Source organism: Schistocerca nitens, chromosome 3 (assembly GCF_023898315.1).
Source record: "Schistocerca nitens isolate TAMUIC-IGC-003100 chromosome 3, iqSchNite1.1, whole genome shotgun sequence".
NCBI lineage: Eukaryota > Metazoa > Arthropoda > Insecta > Orthoptera > Acrididae > Schistocerca > Schistocerca nitens.
In genome coordinates, this window is record NC_064616.1 from 899,294,762 (window position 1) to 899,309,437 (window position 14,676).

The window sequence follows — 14,676 nt, forward strand, 5'->3', positions numbered from 1 at the left end:
GTGAACATATTCCGTTCCGGGTTTAATGGAGTGGTGAAAGGAAAGACATACAACCATCTGTAAAACTAACCAAGTCAAAGCTATTAATAACTATGATGACCCTGTGTCAGTACGTACAAAGCCACAAGAGAAATAAGAATGTATTTATGTTAATGGTTTTCTGATACTTCCTTGTCATACTGATGTAACAAAATTCAAGTTTCACCAGCTTTTGATGCTTTGAAAGTCATAGATTTTACATATCTCTACTAAAGTTGCCATCTTAAAGTTCATACATATAATTTGTTATTCCTATGCTGTCTGATAATACGAGCATGATGCAGCCTTTTATTTCATTGGTATTATGTTCTGTTCTGACGAAATCTGGAGTAGCTATGTAACATAACTTCAAAGTGACAATTGACTCACTTCATTAATCTTGAATAGGCTACATGAAATGTACCAAAGTAAAAAAAATTAATAAGGGTGTACTATTATATTTTTATTTCTGCTTCTGTTACCCTATAACATTTACAGGGTTGACAAAATAAAATGTGCATAAAAATATTAATGAAACTAATGAAGAATTGAGACTTGTTAATGAACAGGATAGCTGCCCATCACAGAAAATGCTAGAAACTGTGATTTTGATGCATCAGTCGGATGCTGTCACATGCCTGTGCATGTGCATCTCCTGCATGCTCTATACCAAGTACTGCGCTGTGTCATCACATTTTGAGTATGTGTGAGGAGTGACAACTTAAATGCAACACAAAAGGCATTCATGATAAAACAGCATGTGCTAGTTGTCAGGTGTTTTCAGTGAAGTGCAGTTCGTGGAAGACGTGTGTGGAACTGCTTGTGCAAGAGTTTTAGACTGGAAGTGTTTTGTCAGAACCTCCAGAAAAGTCAGTTGTGGAATACTTAGTGGCAGAATGGTGTGAAATGGCGTTGTAACGAACAAGCCTCCTTACTATCTGAAAAGATTTAGAAAACCAGAAAACATTGCATGAGTGAAGAAAAGCCTGGAACAAGACCCAACAGCATCTCAACTCTGTTTATTACTGCAATTGGGAATTAACATGTCTTGTGATCTGTATCCTTACAAAATTACTGTTGTGCACAAGTTCAGGCATCCAGATGAACTTTCGCATATCGAGTTCGTCCTGCAGTTTCTGAATGAAGTTGAATCAAGACTTTTGAATCCTCAGTTTTTCATTTCTTCAGATAAGGCCAGGTTCATCCTGTCACGCTAGGTCAACTCATATAATGTGCACCATTATCCATCAGAAAATCCCCATCAGGACTTTGATGGGCATTGACATAATGTCAAAATCGTTGTTTGATCCGTGATGTCTGGTGTCTGCATCGAAATACAGTTCCTTCACCAAACTGTTAATGCTAACTTGTACATCTAGGAACTGTTTAATCCATATGTGGATCACCTCACAGAAGATGAATGACTGTGTGGATACTTTCAGCTAGACGAGCAGCAGCAAACAATGCCTTGATAACCTTGTCAGTACTGTGTGATGCATTCAGTGAAGGGACGACAGTCGTCAGAGGCAGTGTAGTCTCCTGGGCACCTCAATTGTCTGAGCTCTCTCCCTGTAATTTTTACCTATGGGGCAAACTGAAGGGTCAGGTGTACTCAAATTGTCAAAATTACTGGAAGAGCAACAGCAGTGCCTTGAAAATGCTATGGCTGCTATCCCTCAGGCAGAGCTGCTACGTGTATGGTGCAGATTGATAAATCGAGCACAATGCTGCATTGACTTCAAGAGTGATGATTTCCAGCATCTTCAGTGATGTTAATTAACAACAGTAACTCCACTGTTTGTACAGTTACGAATAATTTCTGGGCCAATTTCATTTTGCCTACCCTGTGGAAAAGTCAAATGTGGTGCTACAGAAGAATGCTGAAGATTATATGGGTAGATCACATAACTAATGAGGAGGTATTGAATAGAATTGGGGAGAAGAGGAGTTTGTGACACAACTTGACTAGAAGAAGGGATCGGTTGGTAGGACATGTTCTGAGGCATCAAGGGATCACCAATTTAGTATTGGAGGGCAGCGTGGAGGGTAAAAATCTCAGAGGGAGACCCAGAGATGGGGATTCAGAAGGATATAGGTTGCATTAGGTACTGGGAGATGACACTTGCACAGGATAGAGTAGCATGGAGAGCTGCATCAAACCAGTCTCAGGACTGAAGACCACAACGACAACAACGTGGGAAAGTCGTGACCAACGTCATAGTATCCTGCAAACAAACATAAATGTACAGTGTTGACAGAAATATTACTTTCATTTACTTTCTCAGTCCACAGCATTCTGGTTCATAAAACTTGAGCACTGATTATTTCATCTATCACTGTGCCCCAAACCCACCCCCGCATTTTTCTTTCACCCTCCAGCAACTTTGTCTTGCGTAGTGAAGTATTACCTTCTTGTTCAGAATTAGCGAATCATCCTCACACTTTGCACTAAGATTGAATTTTGTTTATTCATGTAGGACCTGCAGAAGATGTGGATCACACTGCTGTTGGTGCAGCCATTACAACAATTACAAGCAACCTGCCAGAGATGACACGCGGTGTGCGAATGATAGCAGCACTGATGGAGGATGACACATCTGGAGAAAAACTGTTGGATGCAGCAAGGCGTTTGTGTTCAGCTTTTAGTGACTTGCTTAAAGCTGCTGAACCAGAAACTAAAGAGGTTATTATTGAATTACGTCTTTGTTTATTTTTGGTTGATTCTTTGTTTGCATTTTACACAACCTAACTGCAGGTGTCTTGCAAGCATCAAATTTTGAGCTATGGATCCTTAAAAAATGATATGGAGATCATTCTTCGTTATCATCAAATGAAGTTTGGTAGGATCTCATATTGTTCCACTACTTAGTGCTACCAGTAGCTGCATTTGATTTTGGAGTTGTTTTGGCAAAAATCTGAAAATTTTTCTTTTTTTCCCCAGCCTCGTCAGAACTTGTTGAATGCAGCAAGTAGAGTGGGCGAAGCTTCACACCAGGTCCTGACAACTATGGGAGATGGTGATGAACAGAGTCGAGAGCTTCAAGATCTACTCTTGAGCCTAGCCAAAGCTGTGGCTAATACAACAGCTGCACTTGTTCTGAAAGCAAAGAATATTGCAGCCACGTGTGATGAACAAGCAACACAGAATCGTGTCATAGGAGCTGCTACACAATGTGCATTAGCTACCTCCCAACTTGTTGCATGTGCTAAGGTATGTCAAAATTGCAAGTCTTACTCACGAATGACTGTTGTTTAAAATGGGAGGAGAGAATTGAGTATACTCAGTTTGTGTTGTAAGTCTGAGACATGATTGATGATGACTTGGATGTATAGTACCTAGTCTGCCTTCTGTCTTCAGTGTTTTGTTCACAAAGAGATTTTAGTACCACATACACATACTTAGTTTTCATCTGTAATCCTTATATCAGCACTTTCTTGCTCCACATAAAAAGATCCTTGTTTACAGTGTAGTTTTGACTTTCTGCCTTGATAACTGTAATAATAATAATAATAATAATAATAATAATAATAATAATAATAAGTACATAAATGTGGATGACTACTGCCAAACATAGGAGATGCTAACCAGCAGACAAACATTTAGAGAAGACAGTGAACTGCTTAGCTTCTGGACAAATTTCTTCTACAGAGTTAAAACACACACACACACACACACACACAGCAAGTAAATTTACCATTTTTTCCTGCACATCTGTCTACTGTTTAGGACCTATTCTAGTTTGTGAGCAGTGATCTATCCAAGTATAAATCTTACACCACTCTTGAATTTTCCCCTCAATAAATAATAATAATAAGACAATCAGTTGGTGACACTAAACCAGTCAATCATTATATGTGTTCATGGCATAAGTTATTTAAAACCCATATATTTAGAGAGTTTACTTATTATTAAAAGCCAAGTTTTCTGATTGCAAGTAAGAAGGAAGCTTTCCTAGTATAAAAATAATATTCCTAGCCATGCTTGTTCTTAGGAAACAAAAAGAAAGCTGTAGTCGTGTGTTGCTATCAGTTAGCCCCACCAATTCTTTCACAGCCTCTTAGACCCTGCCTGATAATCAACACCCACAGCATGTTACTTAATATCTTTGAGGTTGGCAGTTGTGTGGCATTCATGCACAGCAATGGAATGTGTATTTGTGTGTGTGAGTACTACATAAATGTTTTGTTTATGCTTACAGAATTTTATGATTATAATAATTTCACAGCTTAATTTATGACATGTTGATTACTTCATTATATGGTGTCTGTAATAAGATTTACAGTATAGGAGGATAATGGTGACAGATGTATACTAGTTACAAATTTCTTGTTCTGTGTAACTGTACATGAAACATTTATCAAATGACCATTTCAACACTGGATTTTTGTTAACTGTTTTGGAAGCTTTGCAACTAGACAGTACAGTGAAGTGTGGCAGCACTACCACCAACATTCCTGTAATTACTTATGACATGCAGTTAGTTATCTGTAATAAGTCAAGCCTCAGTCAGAGAACAAAAGTCAGAAGGAATACTTCTGTTTCAACATAGCATGATGAAATCGTCAACGAAAAAACAATTAATTTTCTTATTAAATGTTTGAAGAATACATATCACTACTGTAATTATCATCACAATTATTATTCTTATGTCTGCAGCTATTTATTTCCTCTTTCCATTTTGCTTCTCAGTTTCCATAGATTTGTTTTCTGAGTGTTGCATGTTCATTAATGTATTAGAGAAAGAGAACATCTGTTGATTTGGAATGTAAAAATATTATGTAAAGAATAGTTGCTACTCACCATATAGTGGCACCAATGTGACATTGATTTCAATGAAATTTTGTTTTAATTACGTTTAGCAGTACCATAATTCAGATTTCAACTTGAATTGTGGAATAGTTCTGTTTGTACTTGTTTTTAAAGTAGTCATTTTGTATATGTATCAAATGGGGATACTCAAATACTAGTGCCATCATAAAATTCTTTGTTTTGCATGGTGTATCAGTGATAGAAATTCATTGAAAATTGTTGAAGAGCCTGCTCCTTCATTTTCAACATTAAAGAAATGAGAGTTTTAATTTGAACAATCTGCAGAAAGGACATTCCAAAGTGTGAAAACCCCGAGAAAATGCACTATAATGTGTTGAACAGTTGTCAGTTACAGTTGTATGTATTAACCAGTTGACATCATAGACACAGCAGAAGAGAAAATATTCTGCATTTTACTCAAAGAATGATATATGAGAAAATGTTTGTGCAAAGCTGGTGCTACTTTTGTCGAATATTGACCAAAAATAAATTTATCAAGTTTGCTGGTGATGGCAGGGTAAAAGACAGAAACAAAAAAGATTTTGAGTGCTAGTTATTTTGCTGTAGATGATACATGGGTCCACTCTTTCATTCTCAAATTGAGACAACAATCAAAGCAGAGAGGGGCTTGGAAGTACATGACTGTACATAAAAAAAGATGATGAAGTGTATTTCATGTACCAAAAAAAAGAAAAAAAAATTGATCAGTGTTTTCTAGGATACAAAAGTGATTGTGTATGATCTTGCAGAGACTGAAACACTACCCAGTCAATATTAGACAATTTTTCTGAAAAAAACTTGATAAAAAAATTCACAAAGTAGTTCATCATGATGATGCACTTGCCTTCAAAAAGACTTTGGCCATTTTATTTGAAGCACAAAGTGTTGTGGATTGGCAGGAGCCAATCCACGGGGTTTGGAGGAAGCTGAAAAGCACGCGTTTGAGCTCACGCAGGCTGGCGTGAGGTCTGGAACAGGTCAAGTAATGGATACTAGCAAATAAAGTACGTAGCTTCTGGAATACTTAACTTTAATCCATAATTGGTGAACATCGGTCTGACGGTACATGCATCACAAGATAAATAGCAAATGATAATGGTGCCTTGCTAGGTCGTAGCAAATGACATAGCTGAAGGCTATGCTAACTATAGTCTCGGCTAATGAGAGCGTAATTTGTCAGTGAACCATCGCTAGCAAAGTCGGCTGTACAACTGGGGCGAGTGCTAGGAAGTGTCTCTAGACCTGTCGTGTGGCGGCGCTCGGTCTGCAATCACTGATAGTGGCGACACACGGGTCTGACGTATACTAGCGGACCGTGGCCGATTTAAAGGCTACCACCTAGCAAGTGTGGTGTCTGGCGGTGACACCACACAAAGTGTTGGGAGATTCACTCCATTCTTCTTGTTTTTCACCCTCTGGCTTTTACGAGGCCCCAGATCTAAAGAAATTATTGACTGGGTAATGTTTTTCAGTCCAGCGATGATGATATTGATGCCATAAATGTAAATTTTGCAGACCTTTCAGAATATCACATCAAGATTTGATCTTCTCTCTGAAAAGACATTGGACAAAGTGCAGTGTCATACAAGGGCACTGCACACGGTAAAGAAGATTGCATATTGGGACTAAAAAATAGTTTTTAAGTACCAAGCTAAGAAATGTTCTTCTTGCCCTCCTGTCTTTCCTCTTGGTTCCCTTGTCTTTTATTTTATATTATAAAGTGTGTATTAAAATCTCTTTTTACCTTGTCTAATCTTTTTGTCTCTATATAATGGTTATACTCAACATTTTGATAATTTTCTTAGCATATTATAGTCCTTGTCTGCTCATATAGTTTTTCCCATTTGCTAGATGTAACAGTTACCTCACTAACCTGCCCCTTTTGGTAAACATATTCCTTATGCCTCTTTCCTTGTCTAGTCTTTCTGGGACTTCATCATTCGACATTTTATCTGACCAATAATTGTTTTAACATTCTGGTGTAGCACCACATTCCAAATTCCTGGTTAGCAGTGAAATGTTCTTCCTCTTCCACCAAGTTAGGTGACTCAGTGGCTAAACCAATGATCTTACATTCAAAAGGAGAGAGTTTGAAATCTGTGTCCAATTGATTGGCAACACGACTTTAAATCATAATTGTCCTTTTTTCCTGTTACCTTTGTTTTCCTACATAGCTTCTTTCACAAACAAGTATTAAGGTACAAACAACAATCTTGCTTTTACATCCATCGCAACACAAACTTATCTTCCATAGTCTTCCACAATATTTCTCTTTACGTTTCATTGGATGTATAAGTTTATCATCTACGTATTTTTAATCTGAATGTAAAATAACTTCTTCCACATTTTTACAATTAATCATGTAAATGGTGAATGGAACATAAAACTAAATAGGTAACTATCCAAACAATCCTAGATTCAAAACTTCTTATTCCATTTTATATCACTGAAGGCTAGCTCTGGACACACAAATTTTATGGAGATACCTGATTTTTTTCCCCTCTGTATGTCACTAAATATAAAATCCTAATTGCTTCTCTTTTAGCATTACTTATCCAGAAATCAAACTGATCTTTGTGCAGTCCTCTTCAATTTTGTTTTTATTCATTTTTATTTAATGTAACATACACATAAAATCACTTTGAAACTGTGTGGCAAAAGGGAATCATATTTTCTGTATGTTCTTGACAACATGTCTGTTATCTCCCCCCCACCCCCATTTGTGATTTAACAGGCATATTACCGAGCGAGGTGGCGCAGTGGTTAGCACACTGGACTCGCATTCGGAAGGACGACGGTTCAATCCCGTCTCCAACCATCCTGATTTAGGTTTTCCGTGATTTCCCTAAATCATTTCAAGCAAATGCCGAGATGGTTCCTTTGAAAGGGCACGGCCGATTTCCTTCCCAATCCGTCTCTAATGACCTCATTGTCGACTGGACGTTAAACACTAACTACCTACCATTTAAAAGGCATATTAAAAGAAAACATTGAAATTGATGCGAAATTAAATAAAATTCTTGCAGTCTGTGTTAAGTTGGATAATTTCTATCTACATCTGCATAGATACTCCACAAGCCACCATATGGTGCGTGGTGAATGGTACCTTTCTATAATCAAAGTGTGTCGTTGGTAAATTAAATTGAGAACATTTGCTGTCATATGTTGCCTTAGTTAATTTTAATGACAGGTGTGACTTCACATTAAAAAACTTTTTTTCATTGGTGACAAGTTTCACGCAGTTATGAATGAGATGCAATCTGTGATTTGTAAATTTGTTTCATAAATGATATAATAGACGAAAACCTATTTTTTTAGTCTATATGAATAAAGATACTCGTTATTATGATATTCAAGAAATAAATGTTATATTTGTGGTTATCATTTCTTTACTTCCTTGAAGGTTGTGGCTCCAACATTGCACAGTCCAGCGTGTCAGGAACAGCTGGTTGCTGCAGTGCGTGAGGTGGCACGTGCTGTAGAGGGTCTTGTTGCAGTATGTAATGACAGCTGCTCTGATGAACACTTGTTACGAGAATTGACTCATGCTGCATCAGAAGTTACTCGCACACTGAACGATCTTCTGCATCACATCAAGTCAGTATCAATGATATTATACATTTTGCCTACATAAGATATGAAATTGTCTCGTAAACAAATACTGAAATTAGTTGTGCTCAAAGTTCAGTTTTTGAAAAGTACGGTAGCAAGGCAAATTTGAATAGTGAGCATGTAACCTGATAAAGAGAAACGTGTGCAAGCCTTTGCATTCATTTCCTGTTTATGTCCTGAATGCTAGGCTAAGTTACCTATGAACCAAGTGCTTTCTTTGACTGTCTGGGAATCCGTGAATCATGGGTTGGATCTGTAGGACACCGTTGCAGCACTTCAGGTCAGAGGTGAGGTACTCTGCCAGTTTCTTTGAAACCCCAATCTGGAAACCAGGAATTTTACGTTTCTTCAGACCTTCAACCATGTAGTACCACACATTTCTCAATTTATCAGGTGGAAACTGTCATGTGACTTCACATTAAATTGTAGAGCTCTTCAGAGTTTTCAAGAAAATTTGGACTGTTTATAGATTTTTTTTTAAGAAATACTGTCATCTACAGCAGCATGTTATTAAACCACACACATTCAAAGGAGAAAAATGTATATATGTGAGTGTTTTGAGAAAGGATACTTTGAAAGAAGTGTTCAGTTGATAAACAGCCATATTTAATTAATGTATATGTGAAAAAAATATAGCTAAATTTGAATATTTCATACTGTTATCGATGAAAGCAACAAATAATTATTAGATTCTGGCAGTTTCAGAAACGTTCTCATTTTAGCAGAAATGCCCACATATGTGCTGAGTTTTTTATTATTAAGTGTTTTGAATCACAGAAATGAAGATGCGAAAGTTTATTCACGCCATCATGCATACATTGTCTGACGTGCTGAATACAACCCATCTTGGAAATAATACTGCTAAATCACCAAATGTGCCATTAGTTAAAGTTGTTTAATATTTGGTCACTTCTTAATATACATTCATAACTGGAGTAGTAAAAGAATTTATTGTCTACACCATTAGAGGCTTCAAAAGCTGGTCCATTCCCTGTGAAACTGGTAAACATATCCTCATTCAAATGATGTTACCAATATCACATGTGTTAAATAAGAACTTCTTAGATGATGATACCATAAAGTCGCTTCACATGTAACAACAGTGTGTATATTTGACAGTTTCTGAACTATCCGATAATAAGACAATCTCGAATCAGATTAACATACTGTTTTATGGGTACAAAATATCCTAAGATCTGTCTGAAAATGTTAACACTATCTGTTTAAACAGTTGTAGCATTTTCTTGGGTAGATAATATCTACATCTACATACGTACTACGCAAGCCACCATATAGTGTGTCTGGCAGAGGGTAACTTTCCTGTTCCACTCGCAGATAGATCGAGCAGTAAAATAACTGTCTGTGTGCCTCCTTACAAGGCCAGATTTCTCTTACTGTATCTTAACAATCATTATGCGAAATGTATGTTGGTGACAGTAGAATCATTCTGCAGTTAGCTTCAAATGCTGGTCTTCTAAATTTTTCCAATAGAGATTTTCAAAAAGAATGTCATCTTCGCCCCAGGGACTCCCATTTTAGTTCATGGGGCACCTCCACAACACTTTCTTGTTGATCAAACGTACTGGTAACAAGTCTAGCAGCATGCCTCTGAATTGCTTTGATGTCTTGTTTCAATCTAACCCCTGGGGTCCCAAACATACGAGCAGCACTCAAGAATGGATCACACTAGTGTTTTACATGCGATCTCCTTTATAGATGAGCTACACTTTCCTAAAATTCTCCCAATAAACTGGAGTCCACCATTCGTCCTCCCTACTGCTGTTCTGACATGCTTGTTGAATTTCTTATTGCCTTGTAACATTATGCCTGGATATTTAATCAGCTTGACTGTGTGAAGTAGCACACTACTAATGCTGTATTTGAACATTACAAGATTGTTTTTCCTTATCTGCATTAACTTTCATTTTTCTACATTTAGAGCAAACTGCCATTCTTAATACCAACTTGAAATTTTGTCTAAGTCTTTTTGTATCCTCCTACAGTCATTCAATGACAACACCATCCCATGCCCCACAGAATAATCAGAAAACAGCCACAGATTGCTGCTCAACCTGTCTGTCAGACCATTTATGTATATAGGGAATAAGAGTGGCCCTATCACTCTTCCATGGGGTACTCCAGACAACACCTGTGTCTCTGATGAATACTTGCCATGAAGGACAGTGTACTGGAGTCTATTAATTAAGAAGTATTTGAGCCACTTGTGCATCTGGAAATGTAATCCATATGCTCAGACCTTCTACATTATACATTCTACTTTTATACTCCGCAAGCCACCCAACGGTGTGTGGTGGAGGGCACTTTACGGCCCACTGTCATTACCTCCCTTTCCTGTTCCAGTCGCATATGGTTCGCGGGAAGAACGACTGCCGGAAAGCCTCTGTGCATGCTCGAATTCTAATTTTACATTCGTGATCTCCTCAGGAGGTACAAGTAGGGGGAAGCAATATATTAAATACCTCATCCAGAAATGCACCCTCTCAAAACCTGGACAGCAAGCTACACTGCGATGCAGAGTGCCTCTCTTGCAGAGTCTGCCACTTGAGTTTGCTAAACATCTCCCTAATACTATCACGCTTTCTCAAATAACCCTGTGACGAAATGCGCTGCTCTTCTTTGGATCTTCTCTATCTCCTCTGTCAACCCGACCTTCATTAACGCTTTCTAGAAATTGAGCAGTATGGAATCTGCCTGTTTCCCTTCATCTGTGGTTTGCAAGATTGTGAGAAAAAGGGCAAGCTGTGTTTTTCATGAGCAATGTTTTCTAAATCCATACCGATTTGTGAGTTTAAGGATACTTACTATATTTGAACTTGGAATATGTCAAGAATTCTGCAGCAAACCGATTTTGAGAATATTGGTCTCTAATTTTACTGCTCGTTCTTTTACCCTTCTTGTATATAGGCGTCATGTGCACCTTTTTCCAATCACTTGTACTTTGCCCTGGGCTGAGAGATTTGCGATAAATGCAAGCTAAATAATGGGGCCAGTGCTGTAGAATGTTCTGGTACACAAGTAATTTTTCATCAAAAATTGCATAATTTGGATAATTTCTTGAGTAATTGGGAAACCATAATTGCATTTTTCTCACATCCTTGAACTCCATTTCATCTTGATTTGGTCCCATGAAAGCTTGGTGTGTAGAATTGGTACACTTATAATTTATTCTTCATCTGAGTTCACCTACAAACATTTGTTCTGTGGTGTCAAATCGTCTTCTTGCTGCATAATTGTTTGTGGCCTCTGTGTTGTGAATAACCATTAACTTATAATTAGTTTCGTATTGCCTGCTTGAACCAGTTGTGATCTGCAAACTCCTAGATTTAAATTTCTCAACAGACTCAGAGCTGTGATTGACATCCATTATCAATCACCATAATTTACGTTTCTTACAACATTAAGCAAACTGAATAACAGTATGTTATCCTCTCAGCTCCTTAGTGCTGAATCGGCAAAAACTGGATCACCTTGGGGAAACAGTGCGCTTCATCATTCGTTGCCAACCTTGAAACTCAACAGTGTTGTCGAGCAGTAGCTGCTGTAGTTGAACCTCATGTTTCCTTTATTATGGTCTGTTTCGGGTGCGCTTAGTCTTCATTCCCACTCGTTTCATTTACTCATTTTATGGAGGAGTGTGGATGTTTGAGAGTGTAACAGGAATTCCCATCCAATCATTTGGTTTAGATTTTTTTCTGTTTTACATCTTTATTGTTAATAGCATGGGGGAGAATTGGGGGGGGGGGGCATTATACTCACAACTGCAAATCTCTCTCTCTCTCTCTCTCTCTCTCTCTCTCTCTCTCTCTCTGTGTGTCTGACTAAAATCCCAAAGCTTTGGGGCTCATCATCCAGTTAGTTCTTGGATTTTGTTCTCCCATTTAATGATTATTCATGTCTGCCAACTTTCCTTGTTGGGCCTACAGGAAAGCACTGAATTGGAGAAGGAAGCTTGTTTGGGAAAATGAAGACAGCTGTTTGTTTACAAATAACAACAGTGTTTTAGATCTACTAAGAATATTGGAATCTCTCAAACAATTAGATAAAACTTTTGACATGTAATTAATTATGTATTGTGTAAATTTTATTTCATTCATATCCATAAATATTGCTGAATATTTTGATTGGATGTTACACAGGCTTAGCAGCCGGGAGAAGGCCCATGAAAGTGTACAGGAAGGAGCAGTTGAAACAATCCTGGTGGCAACAGATAAATTATTTGCATCATCTGGAGATGCTGGAGAGATGGTGAGACAGGCTAGAATATTGGGGCAAGCAACTGCTCACCTTATACAAGCAATAAAGGTAAGACAGTAAATTTAAATTGCTTTGTGGCTAGTACAATATTTTTCATTATTCTCAGCACAAATGACCAGGGAACTGATAATATTGACAAAGTAGATGAGAGTGTTTACTAAACAATCTTTGTAGTCTCTTCTCAGAAAGTGAAAAAATCCTTACCTTTAAGATAGGTAGATAATTGTTGAATATTACTTTCCTCAGTTTGGAGTATGCAATATTTTTATTACTCCGTCTGTTCTAGGGAGAGGCGGAAAAGCAGCCAGATTCAGAACTACAAAGACGATTGTTGGCTGCAGCAAAAACATTAGCTGATGCAACTGCACGGATGGTTGAAGCTGCCAGACTGTGTGCATCCAGTCCCCAAGATGCTGGTGCTCAGGATGAATTACGCAGAGCTGCAGAAGAATTGCGTACTGCTACAGCGGCTGCTGCCACACCTGCATTGCGTCGAAAAATTGTATCTCGCCTAGAGGTTAGTGGCAGTTACAGTTACAAAATATTATAAATTTGTTAATGATTAGTCCACGTTGGGGGAAAAAGGACAGTGGCTGAGAGAGGACAGACTACCACTCACATTTAAATAGGTGTAACCAAATGGTAGAAAGCAAATAAACTAAGTGCAAAATGCTAAGTGCAGTGAAGGAAGAGGTGCCAATGGAGTATAAGGTGCAATAAACAATAAACAAGAAGGCATGAACATCTGAAACCGACAAGAAGTTTTTTAACAGGAGCAGGAAAGAAAGAGATGTTTAAGAAGTAGGGGCAGAGGATTGGAAAGGAAGCAGAGGGTCATGGAGGATAGTTTCAAGTGCATGTCTCTGTACTCCTTAGCAGAGACAGCTGTAAATAGTATTTTAATGTACATTTTTGTTTAATTTGGGTTGTCTTTGCCTGACAGCATTTGAAAAAGAAATGACATATTCAGTTGTGAAGAGTTAAATATATAACATAAACTGCAATTATTATGACAATGAGAACTTTTATATGGACTTGAAATAATGTTTTTGACTTCCTGTGCTCCGAATAACATTAATTTGAAAGACTATTTTTCATTCCTCTCATTTTCTTTATGTATGTCAGCATTTCATGTTAGTAATGGCCTCCATACTTCATTAACACCTCTTCTAAATATTACATACCACAAAACAAGTATCTTTGTAGATATTCATGAGAATTTCAATGAAATTGAGGACTGCATACTTTTACACAAGAATAGGCTTGAGAGCAGTTGCAGTAATATTATGATGCTCATGTGAAATATATCATAGTACTGACTATTTTTGTTAAAGTATTCACACAGAGGGAATGAGTAGCAAGTGTAGGTAATTATGTTCCCTGAGAACATTGTTTCCCTAATTTTTCAGATTTGGAATTTTATTAGTTTAAAGATCAAATTTGTGCTAGAGATTCTAAAATATGCACTCCACAAACAACTGCTGTTTGAAGTACTTCAGCTAAAGATGACTGAAACACTTGATGACTTACATGCAGTCACCAGAATTTTTTCTGCTGCTCCATTTCATGTGTTTTCTCCTGACAACCAAAATATATTACAACAAAAATTCATGAATCAACAAAAATTTCAGAAAATATAATTAACTGTAGGTGAAAGGCTAGTATAATATTTGAACAGATTTCAGGTTTGTAACTTAATCTAGAAGAACACTGGACATTGTATCAAATCATGCCCAGTTTAAACAATATGTAATTTTTTTTTACAAATCAGAATATGTTATACTACTGGTGCTTACAAACTGTGGCAATCTCCTAGCTATCTTTAACTGTTGCTGCAAGGTAGATAAACATGTACACCTAAATGTCACAGAAATTCTGCTATTTTCATATGTTAAATACTAACCTTTCTTCAGTCTTATTTACTGTCATGTATTTGTAAATATTAGCAAAGAACATTGTCA

The 14,676-nt window shown here is 37.3% G+C and overlaps 1 protein-coding gene across 2 annotated transcripts in view; it reads left to right on the forward strand.

The window, feature by feature from the left end:
* The window catches only part of LOC126248957 (talin-1), a 288,246-nt gene that overhangs the window by 189,226 nt on the left and 84,344 nt on the right, over positions 1 to 14,676 (forward strand). For both annotated transcript variants that reach the window (XM_049950492.1, XM_049950493.1), the window contains exons 15-19: positions 2,496 to 2,701; positions 2,960 to 3,229; positions 8,232 to 8,425; positions 12,598 to 12,763; positions 13,002 to 13,232. In XM_049950492.1, the coding sequence (XP_049806449.1) occupies positions 2,496 to 2,701; positions 2,960 to 3,229; positions 8,232 to 8,425; positions 12,598 to 12,763; positions 13,002 to 13,232 (1,067 nt within the window). The remainder of the gene's footprint in view (positions 1 to 2,495; positions 2,702 to 2,959; positions 3,230 to 8,231; positions 8,426 to 12,597; positions 12,764 to 13,001; positions 13,233 to 14,676) is intronic.